At 43.7% G+C, this 14,184-nt stretch overlaps 1 protein-coding gene across 1 annotated transcript in view; it reads right to left on the bottom strand.

Annotated features, from left to right (window-relative positions):
- Positions 1-14,147, bottom strand: part of DYNC1LI2 (dynein cytoplasmic 1 light intermediate chain 2) — a gene marked incomplete at its 5' end in the record, with an annotated part of 27,778 nt that extends 13,631 nt beyond the window's left edge. The window contains 3 exon segments of the mRNA XM_027774618.1: positions 4,719-4,949; positions 11,861-11,977; positions 14,074-14,147. Coding sequence (XP_027630419.1) covers positions 4,719-4,949; positions 11,861-11,977; positions 14,074-14,147 — 422 coding nt within the window.
- Between the last annotated feature and the right edge of the window lie 37 nt (positions 14,148-14,184).

The following is a 14,184-nucleotide window of genomic DNA, read 5'->3' on the forward strand; positions in this document are numbered from 1 at the left end:
AGGAATACAGAGGGCCTAGACAGATGTACACGTATTCCTCTTCACACACAGATCACGTTTAACACATTTTAAAACAATGAATTTTTATTTATAAAGATTTTAAGTTCTCATCACATGAGCTTCTGAAGTTATCGGAGAACTCACTGCCTTTCATGAAACACTGGGCAAACTGAAAATGGATTAAGGCCTAAAGTACAGATACGATATTTCATCTCTACAGAGTCTCTTGAAACTCATTCATACAATTTTACTGTCAATATTTTAGTCAAGTTGGTCTTTACTCCATCTTGGACAAAAACAGAGAAGAACTTAACATAATCATCGAAGGCTCTTAAAGGAATCAGATTCTCCCATTTTCTCTTTAAAACCATGTTAGCATTATTCAAATCAATGAAAACTGCAATGACCCAACTGTGGGTAAGATCTAACCACACAAGATCACCTGGCACTCGACCAGGCTTTCCAGCAGTGAGCAGGTTAGAGTGTGGAAGGGATTAGAGGCGAACTAAGCTATAGTGGGAAGTGAGGCAGAGCAGTGCAGCTCAGGGACTTGAATGAAGAGCCTTCGTTACCCCATGTGCTACACAAACTTTGCTGTTTTCCACTTGTGCCATGATATGAAAGCAGCTCGGAAGCCCTGACCTAAGACTACTCACACTAAAGGAATGATTTGGATCAGCTGTGACACAGTAGTAATGTGCCACTCAAAAGAAACCAGATCTCACATGGAGACTGAAGCTCGAATCCCTAACGCGGTCAACCTGAAACACAGAGGCATGTACATAAATGCCTAAGAATTGACAGGCTGGAGGACTTGTGGAGGGGTGTGTGTGCGTGTGAATGTGTGTCTTTTTCTCATGTGCACATACCACGTGGGATCTGACTCTCTATGCACAGGGCTTTACTGCGCTACAGGGACAGCCCCAACACTTGGCATTTTAAAAAACAGGTTGGATGGCAGAGCAAATGTTCATAACATACAGGTAGATGAAAGTGAAGATTAAAAAAATAGTGAAGGGGCGAGCTGATGGCATAGTGGTTAAAGTGCCTGGATCCCACATAGCCAACTGTACTAGCTGTAAAAAACACACTGGGGGGAACCAGCAGTTAGCGTAATGGCTATGTCGCTGAACTCCCACGTAGTCGACTGTGGTTCGCGTCCCAGACCCGGTGGCTTAGAACTCATGCTGGGTGCGTGTGCGTGCGTGCCCAAGATCCCGAGAGGAGAATGGAGGAGAAGGGATTGCGGCGTGACCATCCCCCCTGGGGGGTGATTTCTCGCTTTCTGTCTCTATGTCTCTGTCTGTCTGGCGAGCGCACGCGCCCTATAGCGAAAATCTCTAAAAAACAAACAAACAAACAACAAAAAACAAAACAAACAAACAAACAAACAAAAAAACCACACTGGGCACGTGTGCACATGTGTCCAAAATCCCAAAAGAAGAGAGAAATGGAGAAAGGATTACAACCTGACCATTCCTTGTGATGGGTGCCTTTCTCACTTTGAGACAAACACATGTGTCCCCTAACAATTTATTTTTTAATAATTATTTATTTTATTTATTCATTCATTTATTTTTCAGTTTGACCAGAGAGAGACAGAGGGTGAGAGTGAGAGAGAGAGGAAGTGAGAAAGCAAGCCACCAGATTCAGGACTTAAACCCTGGTTGACCATGTGGGAGTGTCCAGCACCTTAACTACCACGCCACCTGCTGGTCCCCCTAACAATTTATTTTTAAATGGTAAGGACAGGGGTCAGCAGGTGGCATGGTGCTTAAGGAGCTAGACTCCCACATGGCCAACCACAGTTGAAGTCCCGGGCCTAGCAGCTTGAAAATCATGCCAGTTAAGCAAGTGTGCATGCCCAAAATCCTGAGAGGAGAATAGAGACGGGAATGTGCTGTGGCCATATCCTCTGGGGGGTGATTTCTGACTTTCTTTCTCTTGTTACTCCAGCAAGCACACACATCCTATAAGCAAAATGCTACCTCTCTTTAAAAAAAAAAAAAAAATTGTGAGTACTATGTACTTCAGACAGTAAAATGTGATTTTCCTTAGGATATGTACATATCACAATGTTAACAATTTCTCTCTAGATAGTGGGATAGCCAATATTTCACAGAAGTGGCCATAAGCCTACTTGGGGCTCCCCCTTATCATCAGATGGGAGTGGGTTCAGGAAGAGGTGGCAGAGTATCTTTGCTGTATGCCTCTGTCTCATCTTTTCCTTCCTATCTCACTGACCATCCGTTGGTTCTACAGTCCTGCAAAGACCCCACAGATCTACTTAAAAGAAGCCACAAACATAAAGCAGAAAAGACAAGACTAACCTGCAAACAAGCACCAACTCCTGAAGTCATCCAGGAGCTCACTGCCTTTCATATAATATTGGGCAAACTGACAACTAATTGATTAAGCCTTGAAGTGCAGATATAATTCTTGAGAAGTGAGAGATGCTGTCTCTCTTCCCCAGATTTTCTGCAGCCAAACAGCTGCCACAGACTGAGAAACCCTGATGACCCCAAACGTTTAAATCCAAGGAGTAACTTTCCAAAATTAGCAGACTGGAGACTGGAGTAGACCAGAAACCAGGAGTTAACAGCCCTTCACTTAGTCAATACAATACTTAGAGTTCCATGAATGTGGGAGTCCTCTGAGTGATAGGATGCCCACTGCTTTAGTAACATTAAACCAGCACTAACAAAGGCACTCCTTCCACATGCAACACAAAGGCATGACTACTGCTCCAGATATCTCTGGCAACTAATGGGGGTGAGAGCAGAGAAGACCTCAGAAGGTCAACAATAAGACATAGCCACGGGTCCAGCAAATCTCCAGTATCCTCTCCTCTTCCCCCTTGTAACTGAACTGAACCTGATACTCAGAAGCCAGGGCACAGATAATGAGGGCTACGTTTCCCAGCCTCAAGCATGTGGCTATCAACCCTTCTTTCCTCTTCCTCATCCTACTGCCTGGAACAGGATGTAAAGGCTGGAATGCTAGCTGCCAGGAGGAAGACAACCAGACTCTAGAAACAAAAAAGCAGAAAGCACAGGAGTTAGGATCCCAGAGCTGTCTTCCCAGGGCTGCTTTCAATCCTGAACTGCCTACCTCTAGATTTCATTTACAGGAAACAGAAATGAACTTCAGTCCTGTTTAAGCAGCTGTTACCTCAGGTTTTGTGTCACATGCTGCTGAATCTAATCCAAAATGACACAGACATCAACGACTAAACCCACAAAATGAATTCAGTGTCTCAGGGAAACATAAGCTCCCCGGGAGCAGGCATCTTGTCTGCGCCTAGACCAGAACCTGGTACAGGGCCCATCCCAATCTGAGAAAGAACAATATCCTTGGCTCAATCTCTCTCTTTTTTTCTATTTTAACAAACACTCTCTCTTCTTCTGTTTTAACAAATCTTTACAAGGTTCTTACTCTTAAGAAAACAGGTTTGAGAACTGAAGTCTCTCCAGAGCTGACTGGGTACAAAAGCAGGTTTGGAGAACTGAAGTCTCCAGTGCATCTGCCCACTGACTGGGCACAAAGCTGTATGCCCAGTGGATGAAAAAAAGCCCTTCAGCTTCGAAACTACACTGAGAAGTTGTCTTTAGGTTCTCTATTTCAGGGGAAAAAGAGGCATTATGTAGAAAGGTCAGTATGAAGACAGACGAGCTGAGCTGCATAACAATTGCTGCAGTACACACATGGGTGATCCGGGAAATACATGCACACAACAAACCAAAGAATAAGACGTTAAACTCCCTGTTAGATGATGTGGATGGGAGCAAGAGGAAGTGTGGGACAGGAAAACACATGACAGGAAATTTGATTTGAAAAATAGAAATTGCTCGAAATTGTAAGTGTGACAATCCCATGTGCCATGCTCCAGCAGCCCTCATTAATTCACCAGAGGGGGTGATGTCATCTTGTGGAAACAAGCCAAGCTGAGCCAAGCCTGCCTGCCCTGGCCAAGACCGCTGCTGCCACAGCGCCAACTCCTGCCCCTCCCATTTCCCTGGCAAGTGGACAGAAGCTGATGTAACTGCACAGAAGCAAGGGAAAGGAAAAACAAGCTTCTGAGCCACAGTAAAGAAAAAAAAAATAAAACAACTTCCTTTAATTTCAAAGTTCTTTGTTCTCAAAAGGACTTGGATGTTCTTAGGTCTTAAAATAGCTTTTCATCTTAATAAAAAAACGAAAGATCTTCCTATCTCTAACTAAAATTATATTTACTAGACTTAAAAAAAAAAAAGAAAAGAAAACACTAAGACAGGAGTTAAAAGGTTTGGCTTTTTTAAGATTCCCTCTAAATTCGCCAACAAGACAATCCACAGGCTTCGGTGAAATTCCAGGGCAGTGCACTCAGGGCTGCAAACATCACAGCAAACTCCCACAACCTCTGATAACAACTCAGCAGATAGAGAGTAACAGAAAAGCATAGAGACCCACAGAAATGATCACACTTTGAGGAGTGAGGAAAAACCTTTAAAACAGAACCAGCAAAGTTCCTAAGGAATGTTAATTCATATTATTCAACTGTGCCACAAGAAATAAGGACTGAATACTTTTGACTACTGAATCTGCCAGTCCCAACTATGAAATAAATGCTAACACAAATACTATGCAAGAAAAGGTTCTGGATTATGAAAAGGAAGGTGGTTAGAACCATCCAGGGAGACTAGTAAATTTTCCAATTAAGAAAATTCTATTTTACTTACACTTCCGTTCTAGTTCCCTCATTTCTTCGGGTGGAATTTTCATTTTATCAATATGCTCACGTAAAACACTAGCCCATTTCTGTAGAGATTCCATCACAGTCCAAGGCCTAGACATGTCTGCAACAAAAATGACCAGGGTCTCTGGCAAGGACTCAGCAGAAACTGCAAACTTCAGCAGGCCTTTGTGGTAGAGGTCTCCATCCAAAATCCAAACATTGCAGCGTGTGTGATCTGAGAAATGAAATGGAACTAAGTTACCAACTGAGGATGACAGCATAGCTACAAGAACTGCCATGGCAAGACCTTGACGGTGACAATCATGAAATCCACACAGCATGCAAACCAAGATCCAAACAGAAATCCTAACTAAAAAAGGCCCAACTGATCGGTGGATAGCAATCCTTGGTCCTGGTGCCTGATGAATTGTCCAGACTTTAAAATTTATGAACTGTTATAATCGGTACAGCCCATGCTTAAGGGAGTGGTAGCCCACATGGCTGACAGCAGTTTAAATCCTGAGCCCAGCAGCTTAAAAAACACACTGAGCGCTTGTGTGTGTGTGTCCCAAATCCTGACAGGATGAAGAAATGGAGAAGAGATTACAGTATGACCATGCTCTGTTGTGTGGTGTTTCCTCCCTTTCCTTCTGTCTATGGCAAGCATACATGGCCTCCAGCAAAACAAAACAAGCATTACCATAACATATGAAGTGTCCACATCTATAGATTTCGGCAATGTCTAAGGTACTTTAACCTTCCATAAGCAGCACGCCCACACACTACAAAGGCTGCCAGAGAGACAGGACCATTGTACTTAAGTGCTGAGATAACATCATTACTTACAAAAAATGAAATATGTATTACTAGATGCCTGCTATGAAGGAATTACAGTTATTTTTTGTTATGATAACATGCCTATATTTTTAAAAAATCCCTGTTCACATATTTCTGGTAGTATGCATAGATTAAATGATATAATGCCTGAAATTCAATTAAAAATACACCAGCGTGAAGTGAAGGGAAGAGAAAACCATTGAAGCCAGTCATAAGTACACTGTGGTTCACAATATTAGTCTCGCCTCTTGGAACTTATTTTTTGTTTTCTGTAATAAAAATGTTAAAATATGCACGTGGATGTACAAGTACAGACCATTTAATGAAACACGTGGTGCCCAAATCATTCCCAGATGATCAAATTATAAAGACAATTCTTTAATCTATTTTTAGAAATTTATAGGTATCCTTTTAGAGAACTATTTTTTAAAGAATTATTTTATTTAAAACTTCACTTATTTATTTATTTAAATTTGACCAGAGAGGAACAGAGTGAGAGAGAAAGAGAGAGAGCGAGAGAAAGAGAGAGAGAGAAAGTCCCTAGTTCTGGGCATCAAACCATGGTCAGTCATGTGGGAGTCCAGCACCCTTAACCATCATGCCATTTGCCGGCCCCAAGAACTATTTGTACCTAGAGAAAGAATGCCTACCATCAAAAATAGCATTTCACTAGCTTCTTTTCCAATAAATTTCAACATATATTTTAAAAACCTATTTCCATTTAGCTCCCTTTCTTGTATAATGCAACACACTATTAAAAATGTAGATTTATGACTTTGTGTTGACTTTAATGTATTTTAGAGAGTAGTTTCAGTCTGGGTTCTGTGAATGCCTTCAAAAATAGTGTTCTGTGGGGCAAGCAGGTGGTGTGGTTGTTAAGGGCACTGGATTCCCACATGGCCGACCATGGTTCCAGTCCTGGATCTGGTGGCTTTCTCTCTCTCTCTCTGCTCCTCTCTGGTCAAATAAAAATAAATAAATAAAGTTAAAATAAAATAAAATTATTATAAAAAAAAAGTGTTCTGTGTCCAAAGTGCATGGTTTTAATGCCTACTCATAAGTAGATTTGGTTCTTTTTTTCTTTTTCTTTTTTTGGGAGAGGTTTTTGCTATAAGGTGCATGTGCTCGCCAGAAAGACAGAGACAGACAGAAAGCAAGAAATCACCCCCTGGGGGTTGGCTATGCCACAATCCTTTCTCCTCCATTCTCCTCTCAGGATCTTGGGCACACACGCACACGCACCCGGCCTGAGTTTAAGCCACTGGGTCCAGAACCGTGGTCAACTACATGGGAATCCAGTAACATAGCCATTACGCCATCTGCTGGTCCCAGCAGACCTGGTTCTCTTCTTGACCCTCTCTCCCCACTGGGCATTACACACACCTACTCCCCGTTGCTCAGAGATCACACACACCACATGACACATTAGACAGAAGCCCCAACCCCGGAGGCAGAGGTCCTTTTACATGTTGTATCTTGCCACAAACCAGGTACGAGCCAGAGGCTATTTTCTCTACCTGGGTGAGACACCACAATGTGTATATTTATAACCCAGTGATGTCATACAATAAAAAATACCAGGAGTGAAGCCAGCAGGTGGCATGGTGGTTAAGGCACCAGACTTCCACATGGCCGACTGTGATTCGAGTCCTGGGCAAGTGTGTGCATGCATGTCCCTAATCATGAGAAGACAACAGAGAAGGGATTGCAGAAATCCCCCAGGGGGTGATTTCTCACTTTCCCTCTGTCTCTCTCTCTCTTTCTCTCCAGCAAGCACATGTACCCCACTGTAAAAACCTAAAAAACAACCACCACCACCACCAGAAAGGCAAAATGGTGGTTCCGCAGTAAAATGTAATGCTCTGCATGGCAATCCCACATAGAAAGATGCTTAAGCCCGGAAGCCTCCCCGAGTGCTCTGGGTATATCCATGTCATGATCCAGGGTTTATTGACCCTGTCGGGAATGCTTTCTCTCTCTGGCTCTCTTTCTCATGAAATAAAGAAATATATGAACTTTAAAAAAAATTAGGGATGAAAAACATATAATTAGCTATAGATAGGGTAACTTTTCCAAGTAACAAGAACTTGCAAGTAGGCAGCCTAGAACAAAATCTTATAGGGCTAGCTGGCGGTATGGTAGTTAAGGTGTTTGGATCCTACGTTGCTGACTACATGGTTGGAGTCCCAGACCCAGTGGCTTAAAAAACATGTCAGCTGCATTTGTGTGTGTGTGTGCCTAAAACCTTGAAAGGAAAACGGAGGAGGAATTACAGTATAGCCATCTCCCCTGGAGAGTACTTCTTCACTTTCTCTCTCTTTGGTGAATGCACACGCTCTCCAGCAAATTTTATAAAAATAAATTAATTTTTAAAATATCCTACAAATGCAGATAAGAAGTTTTTATACTAACCTTAAAGGAATGTGAAATAGAAGTTAACATGTACCTCAACTCAGAGGCAAGTAAATATGGCTTAACATGATGCTTTGGTATGAGATATGCTTATGCCATCTCGAAAAAGAAGAGGCTACAGAGATTCAGAAAATGACTATACTGTGTTTTGTACTATTTTTTTTTTTAAAGGCTTTTGCTATAGGGCACATGCACCCGCCAGACAGACAGAGACAGAGAGACAGAAAGTGAGAAATCACCCCCCAGGGGCATGGCCACACTGCAATCTCTTCTCCTCCATTCTCTTCTCGAGATCTTGTCACGCATGCACACACGCCCAGAGTTTGAGTTTTAAGCCACCGGGTCCAGGACACGAACCACGGTCGACTACATGGGAGTGCAGCGACATAACCATTACGCTAAATGCTGGTCCCACCATGTTTTGTACTTTTAAAAGAAAAATGGTACTGGAGCTATTGCTGAATCTCAAGCACTTGGTGTCTCAAGCATCCCATTACACCTGACACACACGACCTCCCATTCTATCAAACTGCAAAATAGGCACCATTACCACATTGTGCAAATGAGGAAACTGAAGTGCAAAGTGGTTGAGTCAGTCTCCTGAGGCCATAAAACTACTATCTGCAGGTGTGGCATTCTAAACTAGTTGTTTGGATCCAAAGCCCAAGTTCTTTCCACAGTAACCATGCTGCCCAACAAAGACAGGAAGCAAAACACACACACACAAATCAGGTCTTCTAAGCCTGGCTCAGGGTCTTCTAAGTTCTAGCACTACAAGCACAAACTCCAATGGGCACCTGAGTGTCTCAAATCCTTATTTAAAAAAAAAAAAAAAATTTGCCAGGATGTGTGTACTCACTGGTGAGAGCCAGAAAGAGAAAGATGGAGAAAGAGGGGAAAAGAGAAAGTATTTCCCATGGGAGACAGTCACAGCAAAATCCCTTTTCCACCACTTCTCTCTCCTTTCAGGATCTTGAGCACACATGCCCACGCATCCAACATGTTTTCTCAAGCTGCCAGGTACCGTGCAGTCAGTCATGTGAGATTGGCCGTGTGGGATCCAGTCGCCCTAACCACCAGGCTACCAGCTGGCCCGCCTGTTCTTCTTACACAAGACAGAGCCCTTGGCACAGGGTCTACCTCCAGTTTCCTTTTAAGTCTTTCAAGGAACGTTCAGCATGACAGAGGAAGCCAGGGGAAGAGAGCAAGAATAAAATCCCTGGCATTCTAAATTGATCACTAAATTAATGATAAGACAGCTCAGCTTTAACAGAGCTTTATCCATGCCCTGCAATAAACAGCTCTTAGAAATGGCAGAATTACGGTACTAGAAAGGAGTTCAACCTAGCTTCCTCATTTTAGTAATTTGGGTAATGGGGGACTAGAGATGGTGGGATTAGTCTCCCCTTACATAACCACCCTTACCTCATAATCCTTACTGTTGAAATGGCAGAAGGTAAATATAAAGAAACTAATTCAACTTATATACTTTATCTTACAAGATAACTTTCCTAAGAAAAATAAAAAGACCTAGGTACTAATAATTTTATTAGTCATTCAAGAGATCTAACATAAACCAAAAGATTATAGAGGAGGCACTGCTGAGTGCCATTATAATAAAGAAAGCATAAAGAAACCATTACTCCAGTTTTATTCCAAGTTAACCATTACTCCATTGACAGAGGTTGGGGCAGCTGCATTCCCGAACAGCCAACAGCATGGTTTGAGTTCTGGATCAAGCAGCTTGAAAAATATGCTAGGTGCATGCGAATACTTGACAAAAATCCTGAGAGGAGGGGCCAACAGATGACGCAGTGGTTATGTCACTGGACTCCCACATGGCAGACTGTTCTTTGAGTACAGGACCCAGTGGCTTAAAAATCATGCTGACAACTGTGTATGCTTGCCCAAGATCCTGGGAACAGAATGGAGAAGGGTTGTGGGATGGCTATACCCTCGGGGTGTGTGTGTGTGTGTGAATTCTCACTTTATTTTATTCACTTTCTTCCTCATTGTCTCTGTCTGTCTCTCTCTCCAGGGAAGGCATGTGCCCTTAGGCAAAAACCTCTTAGAAAAAATAAAAAAGAAAGAAAGAAAGAAAAGAAAAATCCTGAGAGTAGAGTAGAAGAGGGGCCTGGAGTATGGCCATCTCCCCAGGAGGTGATTTCTTACTTTCCCTCTCTAGCTGTCTCTCTGGTAAGCACACATGCCCTACTGCAAAATCTGTATTAAAAACAAAAGCAAAAACAAAAAACTCCAATCCAATTCATTTATAAGAATTTTTAAGTGCTATCTAATTCTTTTTCACCTTTATTTTATTCATGATAGGTAACGCACACACACATATGAGACAGAAAGACAGACAGAGAAGACATGCACTTTAGATAGGTTTTCACCATGCTATAATCCTCTTCCCCAAGTCCTCCAGCTAATCAGGATCTTGGGCATATGAACCCACCATGTTTCAAGTTGATCAGGCCAGGAATCCAAACCCATGGTCGGCCATGTGGCTTCCAGTACTGCAGTTCAATACACTACCTCCTGTGCTACTGAGGCTGGGCCTGATATCTTTAATTTTTATAAGAATATTTATCGTGTACTTTTAAATTGTCCTAACTACTGAGTAGCCCTGACTATACACATTTTAAACATGAGGAACTGAAGGAGAACATTATCACTCTTAAGCCTTTCTATTCCCTCCATTAAGAAAAAAAAACACAGGAAATTAGCATTTTTAAACTGTCAAAAAGGAATTTAGAAAACCCTTCTGAATATGTATGTTAGATTGTTACACTGTGAACCACACCAATTTCAAGTTCTCTTTTAGAACCAGGCAGAGTAACAAGGGTATCCAGATCAGTTTGCCAGGCACTCCTCTTATAGAAAACACGAAGGCTTTAAAAATAATCTTGCTTATACCTTTATGTGAATATTAAAACTTTACTGGGACCAGCAGATGGCATAATGGCTTCATCACTGGACTCCCATGTAGTCAACTGCGGTTTGAGTCCTGGACCTGGTGGCTTAAACTCACGCCAGGCACATGTGCATGCGTGCCTAAGATCCCAAGAAGAGAATGGAAGAAAAGGGATTGCAGTGTGGCCACCCACCCTGTGGGGGAGGGGGGTGATTTCTCACTTTCTGTCTCTCTCTGTCTTTCTGGCGAGCACACGCGCCCCGTAGCAAAAAACCTCTCCAAAAAAAAAAAAAAAAAAATCAACTTTACCTTCAGGTGGGGCCAGCAGGTGGTGTGGCAGTTAAGGGCACTGGACTCCCACACCGCCAACTGTGGTTTGAGTCCTAGACCTGGCGGCTTGCTTTCTCACTTTCCCTTTCTCTCTGTCTGTCTCTCTCTGGTCAAATTAAAATAATAATAACAAAGTTAAATAAATAATTTTTAAAAAAGAAAACTTGACCTTCAGGGCCACACAAGCACCGTGTAGAGAGGCCAGATCTCAAATGGTCAATGCATTTGAATCCTGCCCCTGGTGGCATGCAAAACATGCCAGGCCCATGTCCATGCGACCCCAGAATCCTGACAAGAAGGAAGGATGGAGAGGGGATTGCGGCATGATCAGGCCCCTCTAAGGGGCACATGTGCTGTCTCTGGTGCACACAATTCTCCAGCATTAAGAAAAAAAATAAGTTTTACCTTCAGAGTCTCCTTTTAAATGAGGGCAAGCCAGAGCAGTAGCTAAGTTGTATTTTCCATTTCTGCTAACACACTTGACAAAGAAAAGTGGGTAAGGTCCTACAAAAGATACAAGCTTTATCTGTTTCCCAATTCTTTTAGAGTCAAACAGAAAATGGAGAACACCTAGCCATACCTTGGAGCTGATACCAAGGAGTCAGAGTCCTGCATATGCCCCTCTTACCAAGGATCAATGCTTTACTCACCATCTCGGTCCTCATCGTGGACGCTGAGGTAGAGATACTCTAGGCCTCTTCCTTTTTTGCCATGCTCAGCTCCTTGTAGTTTAGTCATGAGGGTTGTTTTACCAGAACCATCTTCACCTACAAATGATGTTCGCAGGAAAACAAAGGTATACAGTTTATTCCAGGCAAGGATGAAGAATCCTAACATTCTCATGACAAGGAACAACTACAAATTTCATGTAAAGCTTGCTGCTGAGGTCTCACCTTCCTTCATTAACAAAGCTGGCTTTGATGTGAGAGAGTAGCAGAGATGGGGGGAGTGAAGAGAGGGAACAGCAAAGGCCAAGAACGCCAAAATCTAAAATGGCATTCTATTGCAGGTAACCCCCTACCACTTACAATAGGGGCATTTGGAGAAGTGAAAATAAAAGGTGGGGCAAGACTCTCACAAGATTAACTTTTACCACAAAAACAAAAAATCTTCAAAACACAATGAACCTTTAAAAAAAAAAAAAAAAACTAAACTAAAAGTCCAGGAACTCTGAACTAAAACAGTGTCTGACCTCTGACCCTGCCTCACAATCGGAAGAACAGAAAATGTTTTTTACTTCTGATTTTAGCATACCTCGTTCACCAGTATTCTGAAGGCTCAGAAACTGAAGAAAATAATGACAAACTTAAGCAAATCTCTTGAGTATAACCTCTGTTATTATCAAGTACTTCCTCATCTCTCTCCACCCAACTATCCCCTCCCCTCAAAAACGCTCTCTGAACATCCCACAGAACCATCACCACCAAACATAACTAGGCACTCCGGGAATTTAATAATATAGAATTACAGGACATGAGAACTGAAAGGCATTCCAGAGATCAAAGCCCTCCTCTCTCCACCCCCATGTCGAAGCCATCACCTTACTCAGGGCCTCTATCCCAACTGGGCCTTGGTGAGCGCATGTCAGTCTGACTTCAGTACCTGCTCATTTTGAGCTACCTGCCACTTGCAGCAAGTTATCTTCCTAAGACACAGATCTGGCGATCTTAGTCCTCTATTTCTTGAAGATCTCTGAGGGTCCCCTATTACCTACTTCAGTGACTATACACTCCCCTCAGAAACAGTAGAGAAACCACCAAGGCAGTGATTGCCATGAGGACTCGGGGGTCAGAAGTGAGATAAAAAATGAGAATGCAGGGCCAGCAGGTGGTGTGGTGCTTAAAAGTGCTGGACTCCCACAAGGCCAACCCTGGTTTGAGTCCCCAGCTGGCAGCTTGCTTTCTCACTTTCCCTCTCTCTTTCTCTGGTTAAATAAAAAAATAATAATTTCTTTTTTAGAAAGTGATAATCAGAGGCCTTCAGGAAAGAGCAGTAATTCTTCAGTCCGTCACAATCTGCTCACCAGGCATCCACCACAAGAAGCATCTACCGACTTCCATACCCCACACTCTCCAGTCATCTGTGCCTTTGTGCCATACCTACCCTTTAAAACACTGCACCAAGTTACCCTCCTTCAACAGCACCACGCCGGGTGATGCTGCCACAATAACTGTCGATGCCAGGCGGAGTGTAGTCAAACACCAACACATCTGTCTCACACTAGACTGAGATGCCCACGACATGCCTAAGGGCTGCCTGTGCTATTCAGTGTGGGGCCCACACAGCCCACTCAACAAATAACGCTTGTGTGAATGCACCCAAATTCCTTCACTGATAAGGACAAGGAGGCCAGAGAGGTTGAGTGAGCTGACTCAGGTAACCCAGCAGTTAGGGCTGGAAAGGGAAGAAAGCCTGCAGTCCTTTGCAGAGTCCCTAAAACCTCCGACTGTGCACTGCTCGCTAGGATGGAGGAAGACTTCCCTGGCTGCGAGCCCAGATCGCCTCTCCTCTATCTGCCTAACCTCCTCACCTACTCACTCCCCTCTCCACGCCCTCAGCTCAGGGAACGAGGAGATGAGCGCGGGCAGTCAGAGACACTTAAAGCATGATCGATGCTGAGGTCAAGTGACTGGAGGAACGTGCACCTGAACCCATGCAGCACCACCGGGCTCTCGGAAGGAAAGCATCCCGCCCGCGGCGAGGAGGGCTTGGCCACTCTCCAGCTAGGCCGCCGGGGTCCACAGTGCCCTCCCAGGGGCAGACGCGGACACACGGCAGGAAAAGGAAGGCTACGACCCGTGGGAGGGGCGACCGCCTAGCCCACCCCAGAGGCCCCGGGCAACGCCCCGAAGCCGGCACGCACCGAAGACCAGGATGTTCTTGCCAGACGGCAGCTTGGACCTGGCGCGGGTGGACACTTCGCTCAAAATCGAAGACCTGCGGCGACAGTGACAAAGCCGGTCTGCCCCAGGGT

This window comes from Tupaia chinensis, unplaced genomic scaffold (assembly GCF_000334495.1).
Source record: "Tupaia chinensis unplaced genomic scaffold, TupChi_1.0 Scaffold000463_1, whole genome shotgun sequence".
Taxonomy (NCBI): Eukaryota; Metazoa; Chordata; class Mammalia; order Scandentia; family Tupaiidae; genus Tupaia; species Tupaia belangeri.